Here is an 18,326-nt window from a genome sequence, read left to right on the forward strand (position 1 = left end):
CTCCTACACGGAACACAAAATCACTTTATCCAATGTATTCTTTTCTGAAATGATGTGATTTGAGGGAAAATTGGCTGCTATTTCTGTTACATTTATGTAGCGGCTCCCTCATTGGCTCAGTAAGCTGTTGTTGGCGATGTTGAGGGTGGAATCGTGGTGAGTATCCTGTTCTATTTTCAGACATGGTGTACCTTGGATTACATTATCTTATGTTCTTGTGATAAGAATGAATAACCTGAGTAGCTTTTAGCAGGATTACAGGTGAAAGGCATTGGTATGTAGGTGTGAAGCTTGCTTTGTTATTGTGTGGTCTTGGGTTCTATCTCACTGCCTAGCACTTTGGCAAATGTCTTAGTTATGTAGCTTCAAACTATCTAATGATGTGTGAGTGGTATTAATTGATGAAAACTCTGAGTAATTTCCTCACATACCTGTTTGTCTACCTGTCTATCTTTCTGTCTGTTGATCTGTCTATCTGACTGTATTGAAAGCATTCATTTTTGATTTCTCATTTCCTTTATAGCCCTATTCCCCCCCCCCCCCCCCGAAGCCCTTAACTTTTGAACAGTTCTGGTTTGGTGTCAACTGGATCAATGTCACCATTCTCGGTACGTGACCTGCAGAGGTCATGTGCATTGCCCTTCAGCCAATCAATCTCTATCCAACCTTGAAATGATAATGAAAGCAAGAAAAACGCTTTTGTCTTCATATTGTGTGTTCTTATATTCTGTGCTTTTTGCTGCTTTTTACTGAATTATTTTATCTGTCTTTATTTGATAAAAATAATTCTTTATTTGATAAGAGTAATTCTTTGTTCAGAAATGTATTGTTTCACTTGCTTGAATTTGTTTGAATCACTAAATGCAATACAAGTGATTAAATTCAATTTCTCTCTTATCTCTGTTGCTACTCTCAACTTGTCTCTATGATAATCTACTTAATTGGATTGTTGTAGCTGATAGCTTTCAATATGAGATGAGGGGAAACTGGTACACGAAAGATAACCAACTACACAGATGTAAGAACTAAAGTCGGGTGGATAGATGGTGAGTGGGGTGGACTTCTTATTCATGTGACACTTTTAGTATGTTCCTTTCCCTCAAATTTGAGGTCTTCTCGTCTTTATAAGAAATCATTATTAGATGGAATTGTTGAATATGACATAAGATAGATTAGCTATTTCTGTGAATGGATTGATGGATGGATTAGTGGGTACGTGGAGTGATGGGAAAGCTATGCAGACAAGTAAATGGTTAAATGGTTGGCCTCATGAATATTAAAATAATTGACTGACTGGGTGGATTGGTAGATATACATATGGGAGTTATATATATATGTATATATATATATATATATATAAAAACTTACTTGGAAATGGATGCGTGGCATTCGATCAAATAATAATATAAATAATATATGTATATATGTGTGTGTGTATGTATGTATATATATATATATATGTATGTATATATATATATATATATATATATATATATATATATATATGTATGTATGTATATGTGTGTGTGTGTGTGTGTGTGTGTATATATATATATATATATATATATATATATATATTAGATTGGAGCCTGGTGTAGCCATCCGGTTGCACCAGTCCTCAGTCAAATCGTCCAACCCATGCTAGCATGGAAAGCGGACGTTAAATGATGATGATATATATATATATATATAGTTGAAAAATATTGTTATAGGTATAAATATAGCATAAACAATTATAGAAAAATATAGGAGAAAAAAGATGTTGAATGAAAATTAAATTTAATGCAAAATTGGATTCAATACATACGTGCGTTTCAAAGGACAATACAAATATGCAAGAAAAAAATTATAATCATAGTAATTATAATTAAATTTATGCATGTTTGGGGTTGTTAAAATATTTCATTTAGGTCATCCCATAGGATCACCCCCCTGCCAGGGGTTTCGGTTGTGCATACTATAGATGTCACAAGGTGCTGCTCCATGTGGTCCCGCAGTTTCCATATTAGGAATATTCGGGTCTCATCCATTGTCTTGTATTCAAGATCCTCTGCATGACATCCTGCTAATTCAAAGCCAGGAATCTGATCTGTTAGGTCCTGACGATAACTAAATCCAAGCCCTGTTGCCGACGCTTCGATTTATTGCCATTAAGGTTTTGTTTGTCTTCTACCCTTCGATCTGTCTGGCCTGGTAAGATCTGCCTGAAGGTTTCTCTCCCTGCAGCATAGCTCTACAGTTCAATGGAGCACACAGGCACTTCACCACGGAAAGGTACTTGTTGAATTGACCGTTGACTACGCAGTAGTTCTTCCGCCCTTTGACAGGTCTTATTTTTCGTCCTGCAGGTTGTCCAACAATCACCCTCCTCACCAAGCAAGCTTGAGAGGGTTACCAGTTTAGTTGCCGACGACCCGACCATGCAACAGGTCGTACCAGGTTATATGTTACCAGTAGCGCTCGAGAGCAATCTGACATGAGATAAGTACCAGTTAAGCACTAGGGTCAATGAAATTGACTTATCCCTCCTTCGAACTTACTGGCCTTGGGTTAAAATTTGAAATCACTAAACTATAAAAACTTGTCTGACCATGGGCAAATATTACCTTGCTTGGAAATAGGTGAGATTTAACAACGAGAACAGCGTCTGATAAGAGAAAATCTGCCATGGTAAATTCTGTCCAGCTCATGTAAGCATGGAATAGTGGACATTAAAATGATGATGGTTATGATGATGATGATGTGAAGTGGAGATGATGGGAAGTGAATTAGTATGTAAATGAATGTCATGTTTGTCCATGTTGACTGGACAACTGGTTGTTGAGGAAAAGAAGACATCTTCAAGTTGAATATTCAATGAAGCCATTGGACCATGAACTTAATTTATTGACTTTCTCTGGTGGCTGTATGATAAAGAATGATGTGAGATATGTATATATATATATATATATATATATATATATATATATATATATATAGTGGAGAGAGAGAGAGAGAGAGAGAGAGGGGTAATAATACAAAAGTGGCATAACAATGCATATATAATCAGACATACACACATATATACACTTACACATACATACATATACATGCACGTAACACACACACACACACACACACACACATACACACTCTTACAGAAACATATTTGATAAAGCTTACCCAGTATTTGGTTGGCATTTTAGCTGTATGGTTAGTCAAATTGCTAGAAATAGCAACCAAATCTCCACCAAATTCACAGGCTACTGTCTTCAGAAAGACAGAAAACACATATTCAGCAATGCAGTCTAAGGTACATCGAACACCGAAACGTGCAAAAGGTGCAACAGCTTTGATAAGGGGTCTGCTAGGCTTGGGTTAACTTAAGGCTCAAAAAACAAACCTTTAATAAGGACTGTAAATAAATAGTCTATATTTATTGTCTGTCTGTTTGTCTTTTCTACCAGGTGAGTGTGCCAATGTGGATAGATTATTGGGCTGACTTTTATGAAGCTGCAAAAGCAAAGGGTGACTGGCCATCCTCATCTTTGTCCGGTAACGTTGACTATCAATGGCACTCGGAGTTTGTCAGCTTAATATTCGATGCCATGGACCTTAATGGTAAGTGACTAAGGATGATCTTTTCATCGCATTTTATTCCATACGCACTCACATACATTATGCACATGCCCATGCATGCACACACACACACATATATATATAGACACACTTACCCAGTCACCCTGTCTGGTGTCCTCTCTGCCCCCCTCCCTGTACCTTGAGGGTATACCCTGACCCTGACACCTGTTTACCACCATCTTGTCCCTCTCACCTTTCTCAGCTGCCCTGCAGATATAAATATCTCTTTGAAAATCAAAGAAAAAGAGGATGTCTATGGACAACTGCTTCGAAACCTCCAGCTTCTATATCCAAACTATGAATTCATATTCATACCAATAATAATTGGAGTACTAGGTTTTGTTAGTAAATGCTTAAAAATAGAATCTGGATAAACTGGGATTATCAGAAAGAGAAATTGACTAATTTGTACATTACAAGTGTAATCTGTGAGTGGAACAGTAAAAATGTGCAAGACTTTTCCCAAGTTCCAAATGTGAATTTGTCTGTGTTAACTACATCCCAAAGAGGGGGCCTTGTATCTTTGTTGGAAACTGGCTCCCTCCTCAGTGGAAGATTTATAATTAAAAAAGACATACATACAAACAATTATACTCTATTGTTGATGTTGAAATTTCAATGAAGGAGCCTTGGATTAAGGTTAGAAACCAGTTCTTTCTCTATTGGCAAGAAACCTTGAAATAAAACTGAATAATGACATACATACATACATACATACATACATACATACATAAACACATACATACATAAACACATACATACATACATACATACATACATACATAAACACATACATACATACATACATACATACATACATACATCACACACAAATATTGAAGCCAAGTAGGAAGGTCTCTATGCAGTTGCTTGATGTGCTTGAAATAACAGCCAAATCTCTGATAACATCCTGCATCTAGAAAAAAGAAAGAGGCACACTCTAGATATTATAACCCTAGGTATTCAGTACCTGAGAGAAAGCTGGGATGGTCATAACTGGAACACTATCAATCATAGGTTTACTCATTCAAAGCTGACCTGGGGCTAAACAACAACTACAACAACAACAACAACAAGAACCCACATTTCTCTAATATATTTCATCACATTAAATATTGAAACATTGTGACCTTACATGACCTGGTGTGACCTTACATGACCTTTGAAAATAACATGCAGTAAATTTCCAGTTGAGTTAAGGAGATGGTTAATGATATCAGCTTGAGGAGAGGAAGGGAAGATGGTGGTGGTGGTGGTGGTGGTGGTGTTGGTAGTTGTGATGATGATGATGATGATAATGATGGTGGAGGTGGTGGTGATGGTAATGGTGGTGGCGGTGGTGGATGTATTGGGGATGGTGGTGGTGGTGGATGTGTTGGGGATGGTGGTGGTGGTGGTGGTGGATGTGATGGGGATGATGGTGGTGGTGGTGGTGGTGGTGGTGACGGTGGATGTGTTGGGGATGGTGGTGGTGACGGTGGATGTGATGGGGATGGTGGTGGTGATGGTGGTTGTTATGGGCATGGTGGTGGTGATGGTAACAGTGGTGATGATTGTGATATTGTTGGCACTGGTGACAGCAATGGTGGTGGTGATGATAGTGATGATGATGATGATGATGATGATGGCTCTTAGTGGTGGTGATGGTGATGCTGGTAGTCATGGCAATAATAACGATGATGATGATGATGATCTTAATTATTAATACTACGGTTAACATTTCTGTTATAATTATTGAAAATTACATTTATATGTTAAAAAAAGAAGATGAAAACAAGAGAAAAACAGGATAAAAATAAGTAAAAGTATAAAAAAAATTATCGAGTGTTTTTTTTAAATTTTTCATTCCACTGTAAATAACAGAATTAATGAACCAGGTAACTAATTAAGTTATTAACAAACCAATTAAGATCTAGTTCATGCATTTGAAACTAAAAGGCCAAAATTTTGAGAAGTTAATGAAGGAAATTTATTTAAAAATACAAAAAAAGAAAGAAAGAAAAATGTTCTTCTCTCTGCTTCTACTACTACCAAAGAACTACGAGACAATGAAAGTAGTATATATATGATCACATGACATGCTAGAAATAGAAACCAGATCTCATTCAGATCATGTATTATCATTTTAATACAATCGGCACCTGTGCCAGTGGCATGTAAAGAGCACCACTCAAGCGAGGCCAATACCAGTACCACCTGACTGGCTCCCATGCTGGTGGCACATAAAAAAGCACCATTCAAGTGTGGCTGATGCCAGGACTGGCCTGATTGGCCCTCATATCAGTGGCATGTAAAAAGCACCCACTAATTCTTAGAGTGGTTGGCGTTAGAAAGTGTATATATATATATATATATATATATATATACATATGTGTGTGTGTGTGTGTTTGTATATAGATTAGCATATATGTAACTCCTTTTAGCACTGTCACTCTTCCATCACTCACTCCTTTACCACCCTCTCATCTTAATTACCATGTTTTTCCTCTATTGCTTTTTTGTCCATTCACTCAATCACTCCAGTCCGTTCATCATCAATCACTCTTTCATTGATCCCTTCTTGATCAAATTGTTTTGATTGATTGCAGACACTGCACACCATGTGGTCATCGTAAACAGCAAGAACTCATTTCCTAATATCTAGAACTTCTCAGTTCAGAAGCAGCGGGTGTGTTAGGGGGCCATTTGTGCTGTAAGGGATTATGGGTTCCCTGATGGTTAAAAAGCTCAGCTCTTGCTCTAAACAGCCTATCACAAGAAAGAAGCTCATTCGAATGTAGGTGCTGGTTGGGGTTGGGTTGTTCTATTTTTCTTATGTTTTTATTTCATTCTAATATCTGTTCTCCCCTTCCTTCAGAATGGTATATTCCTATGTGGTAGTGAGGACTCATTAGTATCAAACTCACTAGTGCTGGTACGGTGATGAATTGCATCCAGTACACTGTATAAAGTGGTTGGTGAGTGAGTGGAGACAATGCAGTGCCAAGAAGACTCTTCAGTCCGGTTGATGACTTGGAAACCTCTCTAGTGTTGGTACAATGAGGAACTGTGTCCAGTAAAACTCTGTTAAGAGGTTGGTGTTAGAGGGGACATCCAGCTCTGAAGACTATACCAAAATTGAATGTATAAATGAGACATGGCCCTCTGACCTGTCTAGGAGGGCAGCATCTTCAGATAAAGAACTAATTCATTTTGTTAGGACCTATCAAACCTTTGTTAATAGGGAGAACAGACATTTAATGATTTCACACACATGCACACGTGTGTGTGTATGTATATATATATATATACACACATACGTGTGTGTGTATACATACACATACACTGTGTATGTGTATAAATTGTATGTGTATATGTGTGTGTATATATATATATATATATATATATATATATATATATATATATATACGTATATATATATATATATACGTATATGAGAGAGTGAGTGAGATAATTGTATAGGATACAATTACATTTAAGGGCATGGAAGCTACCATGCCTATATGCTGAAAATAGATGTCAAATCTGTCCAGCCATTACAAATCTTCATTACATATACACCGGTTGAAAGCAGGAAAGTGGACTGATTTAAAATTCAAAAATAATTCAGATAGTTTTGGATTGATCAGTTTCTGGATTAGCTTAATACCTTTTCTCTCATCAGCAAAACATACTGAGCGAAATAAATGAAAATATTTATACATACCCACAGAAAAGCACAAACAAAATGTGAGCACATATAAGTATTCACAAATATATATGCATTGAATTTTCTCAGTTCACCTCAACATGTGTGTATTTGGTCAGAATAAAACAGACGTAAATAAAGTATTCAATCGGTTATGCGATGGCATTTGATCACGTACATATTTAATCCTAACACTCTCAAATTTATATTTCGAAATGCTGCGCTGAAGATGAGAAATAAGTAAGTAGAAGAATGTCTAATAGGAGATATATACATGTTTGTCTTACATGTACAGTTTTGTAACTCCTATTAATGAATGAAACATGTGTAATGGTGAATAAATCTTTTAAAGTCATATATATATATGTATATGGGTATATATGCGTATACATTGTATATATTGTTTGATATATAAATTATGTATACACATGCATATATGTGTATGTGTATATTTACATAATTGTATGTGTGTATATATATATATATATGTATGTATATATATATATATATATATATATATATATATATATATATATACATACACACATATGTGTGTGTATAGGTACATAATTGCACGTGTATATATATATATATATATATAGTGTTTCTTGTTTGTGCCTTACATTGAAATCAAAGTTGATAAATGATTTCCAGCTTAACTAATCCATCTCGTCTGTTATGCTCTTTGATAAATCACTGTTGTTTTCTTGTTACTAAGCTGACAGTAATAATGACAAAAGAGGCGAGAGAGAGAGAGGATTAGATCGGAACAATAGTTGTAAAATCATTAATGAAACTGTTTGTTTGTGTATTATTGGATGCTTGTTGACATGGAAGATTGATTAGGTATCTTGTACTGGGTCAGTGTTAATCTGCAGGCATAAACATAGACACATACCCACGTGTGTGCATGTCTGTATGTGTATATTTATATAAGCATATGGATGTGTGTGTGTTTCGCACGTGCGTATATATATATGTATATATATATATATATTATTTTGTTTAAAAGAGTTCCAACACTGTCTGTTTTTTATGTTTTATTTATATTCCTGCAAAACCAATGTGGGATATAGAATATGGAATATACAATATATAATATAATATACAATATATAATATAAAATAAAAATGGATGGTACTATGAAATAAAGTATTGAATGTCTTATTGATTATATGGAATATGTCTTATTGAATAGATGAAATATTGAGTGTTCAATATAAAGGATTAAATATATAAAGGCTTTTTTTTTGTTTTTTATGTTTTATATATATGTATGCATGTATGTATACATGCATGTATGTATGCATGCATATATGTATGTATGTATGCATGTATGTATGCATGTATGCATGCATGCATATATGTATTGTGTTTTGTATCATGTGTCTTGCATCATGTGTCTTTTAGCTGGTGTCATGTGTCCTGTGTTATATATCATGTCTTATGACTTGTGCTTTGTGTCTTGCACCTTCTGTCTTTGTCTTGTGTCTTGTTTCTTGCCCCCTATATCTTGTATTTTATGTCTAGCATCTTGAATCTTGTATCATATGTCTTAGGACCTGTATCTCGTGCTGTGTGTCTTACGTCTTATATCTTCCATCTTGTATTTTATGACATGTCTTCTGTTTTCCATTTTCCATCTTGTCTCTTACATGTTTCTGTTTATCATCTCTTTTCCCCATCTTTCATTTTTCATATTCCAGCTTCCATCACCTGTCATTCTCCTTATGTCTTCTGTCTTATCTTGCTCATCTAATTTTTACTGTCACCTTCTTTATCCACACAACAGCTTCTTTTTCTCATCAATAATCTTTTGTCTTATTAAGTATTATTAAATCCTCTTAAATTTTTCTAAATCTTCTGTTTTTTTTCCCCTTGTCTTTTGCCTTCCCTTTTGTACTGCACTATGTGAAATCTAGAATGATCAATAGCCATTGTGATTGTATTAATTTTATTATACAGTAGTCAATGATGAAGACTAAATTTGAATACAAAACCAAAAAACAAAAACAACAATAACATTAATATATTATTTATTTTAGTAGAGTCACACCTGCAAAGTCTTGTTCTTGGAGTGAGATGTAATCTTGGTTTTGTTATATTCTTGGCAGTAATGTCTGTTAATTCTACTGTAGACTTTCATTCTTTGGATAGTTGGATTATTTCTTTGTTTTATACACATGCATACGTACGTGCATACATACATATGTACGTGCATACATACATACGTACATGCATACATACATATGTACATACATACATACATACATATGTACATACATACATACATATGTACATACATACATACATACATACGTATGTACACACATACATACATACATACATACATACACACATACACATATACACATGTACATACATACACACATACATACGTACATTTATGCATTCATGCATAGTCAAAAGACTGCAACCTTTCTTGTTGAACTCTTTTACATGCATCTGTCTGTAATTGCCATCCTCAGGGTTCTAATTCTTTCTTTGTAATGTCTGCTCAGGGATATTGACAATCACTGTTAGAAGCACAGGAATAATACCATGGGATTAAAATGTTTGTAATTTAAATGCACAGAAACTATGCTGATTCTGATTGCCATGGCTGATGAAGGGCTTTCTGTGTTTAGTTGTCCCTTGATTTTTGCTAAATACATGCATATACATACTTGTGTGTGTGTGTGTGTGTGTGTGTATGTAAGAAATGGTTCTAATGATTCCTACCTATACAGGTGTTTAATCAATTAGTTAATTAATGTGCTGTCGTTCTATGCAGGTGATGGTGTTATTGACAAAGATGAATATTCAGCTTTTATGAAAGCTTTTGCATACAATGGAGAAGGCGATCCCGTGAAAAATTTCACAATCTTGTGTCAGGTAAGACTAGATTTTTATTGTTCAACACAACATACACAAGTGTATATACACACAAGCACACAAACATACATACAGTATACTCAGCTGTATTACACATAAGTATATAAATATACATAAACACAAGTAGGGAAGCAGCTGGACCATCAGAAATAGATACTAAGATGCTGAAAATATTCACTGATGTAGTACTATTTATTCCTATAGCTTGTCAACTAACAGAGAGGTGTCATTCCAAATTTTAATGATGGTGATTGTGTACCGTAAACTTTTCCAGCCCTTACTAGAATGACTCCCTACTAGAATGACTCCCCATTCCTGTCTCACACCTATCACAATGATAACCTCATGTAAATTATCTTGTGAAATAGCTGTACATGCAAACACATAAAGAAATATGTATACAGTAATCCCTCGCCATATCATGGTTCACCTGTCATAGTTAACCTGTCGTGGTTAACCTGTCGTGGTTAACCTGTCGTGGTTAACCTGTCGTGGTTCACCTGTCGTGGTTCACTTGTCGTGGTTCACTTGTCGTGGTTCACCTGTCGTGGTTCATCTTTCGTGGCTCACCTGTCGTGGCTCACCTGTCGTGGTTCACCTGTCGTGGTTCACATATCACAGTTTATTATTTAAGCTTACATTGACTCCTCCATGATGCTGTTTGTTGTTTTGCATTTATAATAAAATAAATATGCATAAATTATAAAAATAATAATAAAAAAGAATATGCAGTACAGTACTGTTTCTACTTCACAGATTTTCACCTATCGCGGGGTGGTGGTGGTGGAATGTAACACCTGTGATGGTCAAGTGATTACTGTATCCATCCACATAGTTTTGAAAAGATTTGCCAAATAAATAGTTTAATAAAGTTAACTTGTTCGTTAACGAATTGATTAATAACTAAATTATATACTTTCTTTGTACAGAAAAATGGAGACAAACTGGACCGAAGTTATTTCGCTGACCTGTGGTACCAATACTTGATGTCTGACACATTAGAAGACAGTCCAGGGAATTATTTATTTGGCAGCTCATTCAGCTGAATTAGGGACCTGATTGAGGAACCCTATAATGAACAGAGACAAAATCAATTAAAACTATCATTTACTTTTTACAAACACTTTTATGTTTATCATTATTAATATTATTATTATTATTATAACAGTTCAGTAGTTTTATTTTCATTGCATGCTCACACTGCATTACTGAGATCAAATTTGTAATACTTGACTAGACACAATGTTTTGCTTTTCTGTTTTCTGTTGTACCAATTGCATATAATAAGTGTGCAGTGATTAAGTAGTTCTGTTTTCTCTATGTTATGTGCATATTTGTAAATTTAAGGACTTTTGGTTATGTATTTGTCTGCACTTCTTTTTGATTATTCTCAAGGCACCTGTTGCTATTATTATTATTATTATTATTATTATTATTATTATTATTAAAATAATGCCTTTTCTGATAGTATTCTTTAAAATCATGGCCAAACATCTATCATTCCCAGAGATGTATTCTTGGTTAAAAACTACGTAAGCCAGAAAGAATGTAATTAATTGTTTCTTCTCTTATCTTCACATATTCTACAGTTACTTAAGCAGTCTGCGTTATGCATGCTTTTGGGAGTTTCTGATGGGAAGGCTTTGATCCTGAATCACAATCAAAACTAATTCAGTCTTGGCTTTGAGCTCTGTGCATCACAGCAAGGATTTTGACTTTTTTGGTCTATCTGTACCCTTTTCATTTATTTTTTTCCCACTTTCGGCAGTCACATTTTCCTTACCATCACTTTATCATTATATTCTGCTGTGCCATTTAAGGTTAATGTTTATTTTTCTCACAAAAACCATTGCTGATTCTCTTAACAACTGCCTTCAATTTTGTATATTTTTTTCTGTTTTGCTTTGCTTTGCTTTGCTTATATATTTTTTAGCTCTTTTTATTTGTTTTCCTTTATTCTGCACTAGATATTTTTGTAGTCCTGCAGTAGATATTTAATATTTTTCTAGTTGCATATGGTACTCACCTCTATGTATTTGTGGTAAAGATAATCTTTCTGGCTTATTCTAAATGCAGTCATTATTGTCCTTGTTTAGTCTTTCTTGTTTAAAATTCGATTCAGAACTTTATAAATATATCTTATTATTGGGACAATTAGAGAATTAACGTCCGTTACTTTAGTTTTTGCATTTTTTTTAATGAACTTTCACATTTGTCTCAATACTGTGTTGCTTTGAACAGTCTTATCCTGGGTGATTCCTTTGTTGTCCTTGTTCATCTCCAGAATTCTTCTGTTCTGTTTGCCATTTGTTAAGCATTCATTTCTATTTCATTTTTACCAAGTTCTTTGAACAAACCAAACACTTCAATTCCAACCCAAGCTTTGGGTTGGAACCAAAGAATCTTTATAACTTCTCATATTCATAGTTTCTTTAAAATCTAGTTATGTCAAAGCGGCGAGCTGGCAGAACTGTTAGCACGCCAGGCGAAATGCTTAGCAGTATTTCGTCTGTCTTTACGTTCTGAGTTCAAATTACGCCGAGGTCGACTTTGCCTTTGATCTTTTTGGGATCGATAAATTAAGTACCAGTTGCGTACTGGAGTTGATCTAATCGACTGGCTCATTCTCCCAAAATTTTGGGCCTTGTGCCTAGAGTAAAAAAAAAAAAAAGAAAAAAAATTTTAGTTACGTTTCATATATTTAAGTTAATTCTTTCTTTGTTATGTTTCTGCTGTATCTCTGTCATTTTCTTTGCTGTTGTTTTATTATAACTTTGGACATTGATAAAGTACCATTCAAGTACTAAAGCTGATTTGATTAACTATGCGCATCACTTAAAATTTGTGTTAATAATCATCACCATTCTCATAATGATTGTTTTTTTCTTCTGTTACATATAAAAACCTAAGAAACTTTTTTTAAAAAAAAAGAAACAAAATAAAAACTATGCATGTTTTCAACCACTTTTCACGCACACATATTTATGCAAACTTTCCATATACATAGGCATGTTCAACACATATTTTATTAAGAGAACAAGATACATACTCATGAAGATAAATAAACACGTCTGTTTATTGCGTAAAGAGATCTTTCCCCAAATTTGTGTGTGTTTACCATTGAAACGATTGTTTTTGGATATTTGCTCAGTTTATTTGTGTTTAAGCAATTAATGTTCTTTCAGGTGTTTTGTGTTTATTTTAGCCACCAGGTCCAGCAGTCCAGGTATTTTCGACACTTTGGAACATACATAAATTAGAGATGAAAAAAATAAAAAAGTTTGAAAAGAACAATTCAAACTTTTTGGGGATCCAAAAAGACAGAAAAAATGTGTATATATATAAATATATATATATATATATATATATAGGAGAATTTACGAAAAAAACAACAACAACAAACGAGGACAGGTGGTGTAAACAACAAAAGGATGTATTAGTTTAATGCTTGGGAATAAAGAAAGTCTTTAATGTTTCGAGCTACGCTCTTCAACAGAAAGAATAAGGAGAAAAACAAGGAGAAAAAAAAATTAAATGTAGTGGTCAGCGATCTATCATATCAAGGCCGACAGGAAGCCGGCCAGCTTCCTAGGGCTAAATAGGAGTAGTCACGTTAAGTTGACAGCATACAACTACTTTATCTTATCACTACTGCTTAAGTCTCTCTCTGAGATTTAGAAATGGATAATTTCTAATTTTTGTAATCAGTGAATGTGTTTCACTAGAAATATATATGTTCACGAGAGCTTGACAGGCATCTTCAGTCATATCACCTCCAAACCTACCAATATATATATATATATATATATGTATGTAAGCATATGTATCTCTGTATATACATACGAGTCCACTGCATCTTATAGCAGAAACAGCTGTAAGCTAATGAACTTCATAAAGTAATCGTTTATTCCTTTCTCACCTCATTTCCTTATTACTGTTCTGTACTCGACTGACGCTTCATTCTGAAGCAATAGTATATTGAGTTATACACGAGGTTATTAGTCTTGCAATGCCTAAGTGAAATATTAATATATATATATGTATATATATATATATATATATACACACACACACACACACACACACACATTGTTCTTATATAAGAATGGTCTTGATAGCCACGTTGAAGTTTTGGCCAGCTAAACTATCATTGTCAGTCTGACGATGGCTTCACTGACCGAAACTTCGAAGTCACTGACAACAACATTCATGTATAAGAATGCTAAATTTGTGCTCTACAAAAATATAGAGCAACCCATCAGATTAATGTAGACTTGTTTTTGTCATAATTGAATGTGAAGACTAACATTAACACACACACACACACACACACACACACACACACACACACACACACACACACATACGCACGTTTGAACGTTGTGAAGTATAGTGAATGAACAGAATCAATAGAGCAGCATTGGTAATATTTTATTCTGTGGTATTTCAGCTTTGTCGGTGCCACCAAAATAAGTAGCAGCCATTTCCCTCTTGCTGTGTTTATGGCTTTGTATCTGCGTAAAAACATCATTAGAGAAATATATGTTATTCTATAAATGGCGACTGCGTTACTGATTAAAACAATGCATCATTCATATATAATGAATTTATTGCTCCGTGAACTGGCGTTCTATATATTCTTCTTTATAACCAGTTCTAGTTGTTTGTTTGCGTTTTACTCTCAATACAAATGAAAATATTAACTACAACAACAACTACAATAACAGGAATGGCGGCTCCTTTTGTTATGCGCTTGTTATTGTGTTTACTGTTTCAGATGCTTTCATCAGTTCTGCATAAAATGATGGAAAGTTCATTTCAGGTGATTTGGCTGCTATATTGCGCAGGCCAATACCAAACATCTTTTGTCAAGATCTGAAAACAATGGCGACGGGTTTATCTTTTCTTTTCTGTTTTTTTTTTTTAATAAAAAAATGGAACGGAATGGAAAAGTATGATGGAGATAGGTGGTATAGTAAATATTTCTACGAAGCCAAAATATTGAGGGGAGGGGCACTAGACGACACCATCGATCTTAACTACTTCGATTTACCAACCCTGGAGGGCTAAAATGCTATCCATTGGAACATCCTTTCTTGCACGCCTTTCTCCCAGCATGCATGAAACAAAGGAAGTTGGAGGACCTTAATTTCTTATATACGCGGCCGGAGATTTTGGAGAGATGAATAAGGGATCGAGATATAGTATAGAGTGATGTGTCGATATCAGGTCCATTATTTCTTGTACATAGCATTACTCTTGTTCATGTTCTCTCTGGGAAATCTATTGCAGTACCGTTAATCGTAAAAGCGAGCAGTAGTCAAAATAAAGATCGACAGGGCCTTATTTCATATAAGCTTCGTTGGACATGGAATTTCAATTGCTGGTGGAAAGCCAAAGAATGTTCTTGCTCATCAGCGTTCTTTTAATCGAGAAAGTATGACTTAATGAACGCATGCGCATATACGCTCTTTCATTTGAGCAGAGAATGTCGACAACATCTGATGTTCCATTTTCTGTCCAAATTTGTGATTTATAAAACTCTGAATTGAAACTTGGATAAATTAGACCAAATGTTGACGAAAATTTCCATGGTTTTGATCGTTGCTAATGTCGACAGAATAAGGACCCTGTATTTGTTGAATCACAGCTATGTTGGAATCACCATTTTCTGCACTGAAGGGAGTCTTTTCAAGTGAAAGGCTTTCCGTTTGTTAACCACAGTTCAGTTTAGCGAATTACTATTCGATGAACGTCACGGTTCGGTGACTTATTACTTCTTGCCTCATCTAAATCAGTTGAGTCAAAATCCGCTGGGCCCAAAATTTCAACAAAACCTTCACATTCTGCAGAAACTTTCACTTCGAAGAAATTTCGGTTTGAAAAACGTTCAGTGTCTCTCCTTGTAGCAGTTTGCCTCTTTCTAATGAAGTGTCGTTTATCCTGGATCAGTAATAGAGAATCAAGTTTTCTTTTAACAGAAGTCTTTGTGTAAAAATTCAGAAAATATCTGCTAACACAGCAGCTTGACGTATTTACCTAACAGTGATATATATTATCTCTAAAATAACATGCATTGTTAGTTCATTTCATTATTAAACAAATATTGCTTTCACAACGAAGTAATTCTGTTTTCTTATTTCAAAATAAAATGATACATTCTCACTAAAAAAGCAGCTGTTTGGTGTATTATAAGAATGTCTTGCAGAAGGGCGATAACAAGAACCGAAGAGCCTCCCCCGTTTGTCATGCGGATTGACAATGTACTCCCCGAACGGGTATGGTTACGTATAAAGGAAAGGAATACACAACATACGTACACTAAATGATAGTAACATACAATGATGCACAGGTAAAATATTTACATAGAAGGAGGAGCGAGTCAGGGGTCAAGGATTTTGTCCCCAAAGCTTGTCAAATCAATAGCCTCTCTCTACTAAACGATTGAACATAGAACAAGTTCATTTAGCTAATTAATAACGTAATGAAGTTAAAACTATTTGATCATCAAATGACAATATGTGATGACATATTCGCGCCATCGTCGTCGTCCTCCTCCTTTTTTTTCTTCAAGCTGCAGCCAAGATGCTATTCGTCATGCTGTACCAGTAACCTCTGTCCTCTATTAGCCTATTCTGCGCTGAGAAACTATAACAGAGATGGGTGAAAAGGGTCATCGCAAGTCACCTCTCTGGTTTTGTGCTCACATCATGGAAAAGTTTGAACTCTCAAGGGAAGCTTGGTGAAAATGCATTCGTAGATCAGGTTTCGACTCCATAGAGAAGAATGCTCTCTAAAGAGGCCCTGGAGAGCATCATCTTTGTTGACTTTGCAATAATTGATTGCTTGAAATTGGGAATCTTATTCCAAGCACTCAGAGCTTGTCAATAACTCTTTCCTACTCCCACCAATACATGATCCAAGGTGCTTAAAAACTACTGACCTCCTTGGATGGTGTGCTATGCTAGAGTAAATCGTCTGGTGCCTTGCATCCACATTGATGGTCGTCATGCCCTCAGTCTTCTTTGCATTGAGAAACGAACCAATTTTGGTTGCAGTATTCTCAGCGTATCTGAACAGGCCTCGTTCATTGCACAGTTGATGAGCTGTTGAGGCTTAGACCAGGTTCACACACGCCAGCACTTCCATTCGACCTCGGTGGAATCTGAAATACCGCTAAGCATTTCGCCCGGCGTGCTAACGTTTTTGCCAGTTCGCCGCCTGCAGTTCTGTCATATCAGAAATAGTCACACATTTCCTCTTTTAATTTTAGTTTCACGTGATTGTAGAACAGCCTCGGAGACTCCCTCCCGCCACTTGATTTCCAATAACGGAAAAGTATAATTTGTTTTACTACAATGTTTACTTACCTTCATACAAATTGATTTTTATTGAAAGTTATTTTAATTTGCAATTTGATTTTATGCTGCTTTTGTTTTTTTTCCCTCGCATCTCGGACTCAGATGAAATTGTCGATAAGTGCAACGCATGAAGCCGCTTAAAGAGTTTTCATTCGGCATTAAAAATATCGGAAGTGATATGAAGCTCTCCTGTGTAAAATTATGTGAAACAAAACAAGAAGACTCGTTAGCGTTAGGCACTCGTTATTGTATTTTTTCGCGATGGGGGTGAACAAACCCAATTGTTTGAGATTGATAAATAATTGCTATTAAAAATTATAGGTGCTAACGCAAATATTTCGAGGCAAATAATGTAAAAATTATTCAAAACAACTGGTTTTTTTTTTGGTTTTTTTTTGTCAAAACGAAATGACAACGTTTCTACTTATTTTTAGCTACGATAACTGGGGGTGAAATTATATTCATGTGATGTAAATACGAAACTAAGATATAATAAATATGATGTTTATTCATGAAAGTTATACGAGACCATAAATAACTATTTATATAGACTAATTGGAGCATCGTTCGCTTCAAACTTATAAACTTATTAAATTACTAGTTTCGAAAAATCGAGAAAATAGGACCCTTATATTAACCTAACAATGTGTGTGTGTATGTGTGTGTATGTGTGTGTGTGTGTGTATGTGTGCGTGTGAGAGATGGAAACTTTCTTCTTGCTCGTCACTTCTGATACCAAGATTTTCAAGGGGCATTGAAAATGT

The 18,326-nt window shown here is 35.0% G+C and overlaps 1 protein-coding gene across 1 annotated transcript in view; it reads left to right on the forward strand.

Annotated features, from left to right (window-relative positions):
* Positions 1 to 12,881, forward strand: part of LOC106869418 (sarcoplasmic calcium-binding proteins II, V, VI, and VII) — an 85,576-nt gene extending 72,695 nt beyond the window's left edge. The window contains exons 4-6 of the mRNA XM_089359001.1: positions 3,447 to 3,600; positions 10,101 to 10,201; positions 11,131 to 12,881. Of these exons, the coding sequence (XP_089215127.1) occupies positions 3,447 to 3,600; positions 10,101 to 10,201; positions 11,131 to 11,247 (372 nt within the window). The 3' untranslated portion in view covers positions 11,248 to 12,881. The remainder of the gene's footprint in view (positions 1 to 3,446; positions 3,601 to 10,100; positions 10,202 to 11,130) is intronic.
* The last annotated feature ends 5,445 nt before the right edge of the window (positions 12,882 to 18,326 follow it).

This window comes from Octopus bimaculoides, chromosome 10, assembly GCF_046866305.1.
Source record: "Octopus bimaculoides isolate indiv1 chromosome 10, ASM4686630v1, whole genome shotgun sequence".
Taxonomy (NCBI): Eukaryota; Metazoa; Mollusca; class Cephalopoda; order Octopoda; family Octopodidae; genus Octopus; species Octopus bimaculoides.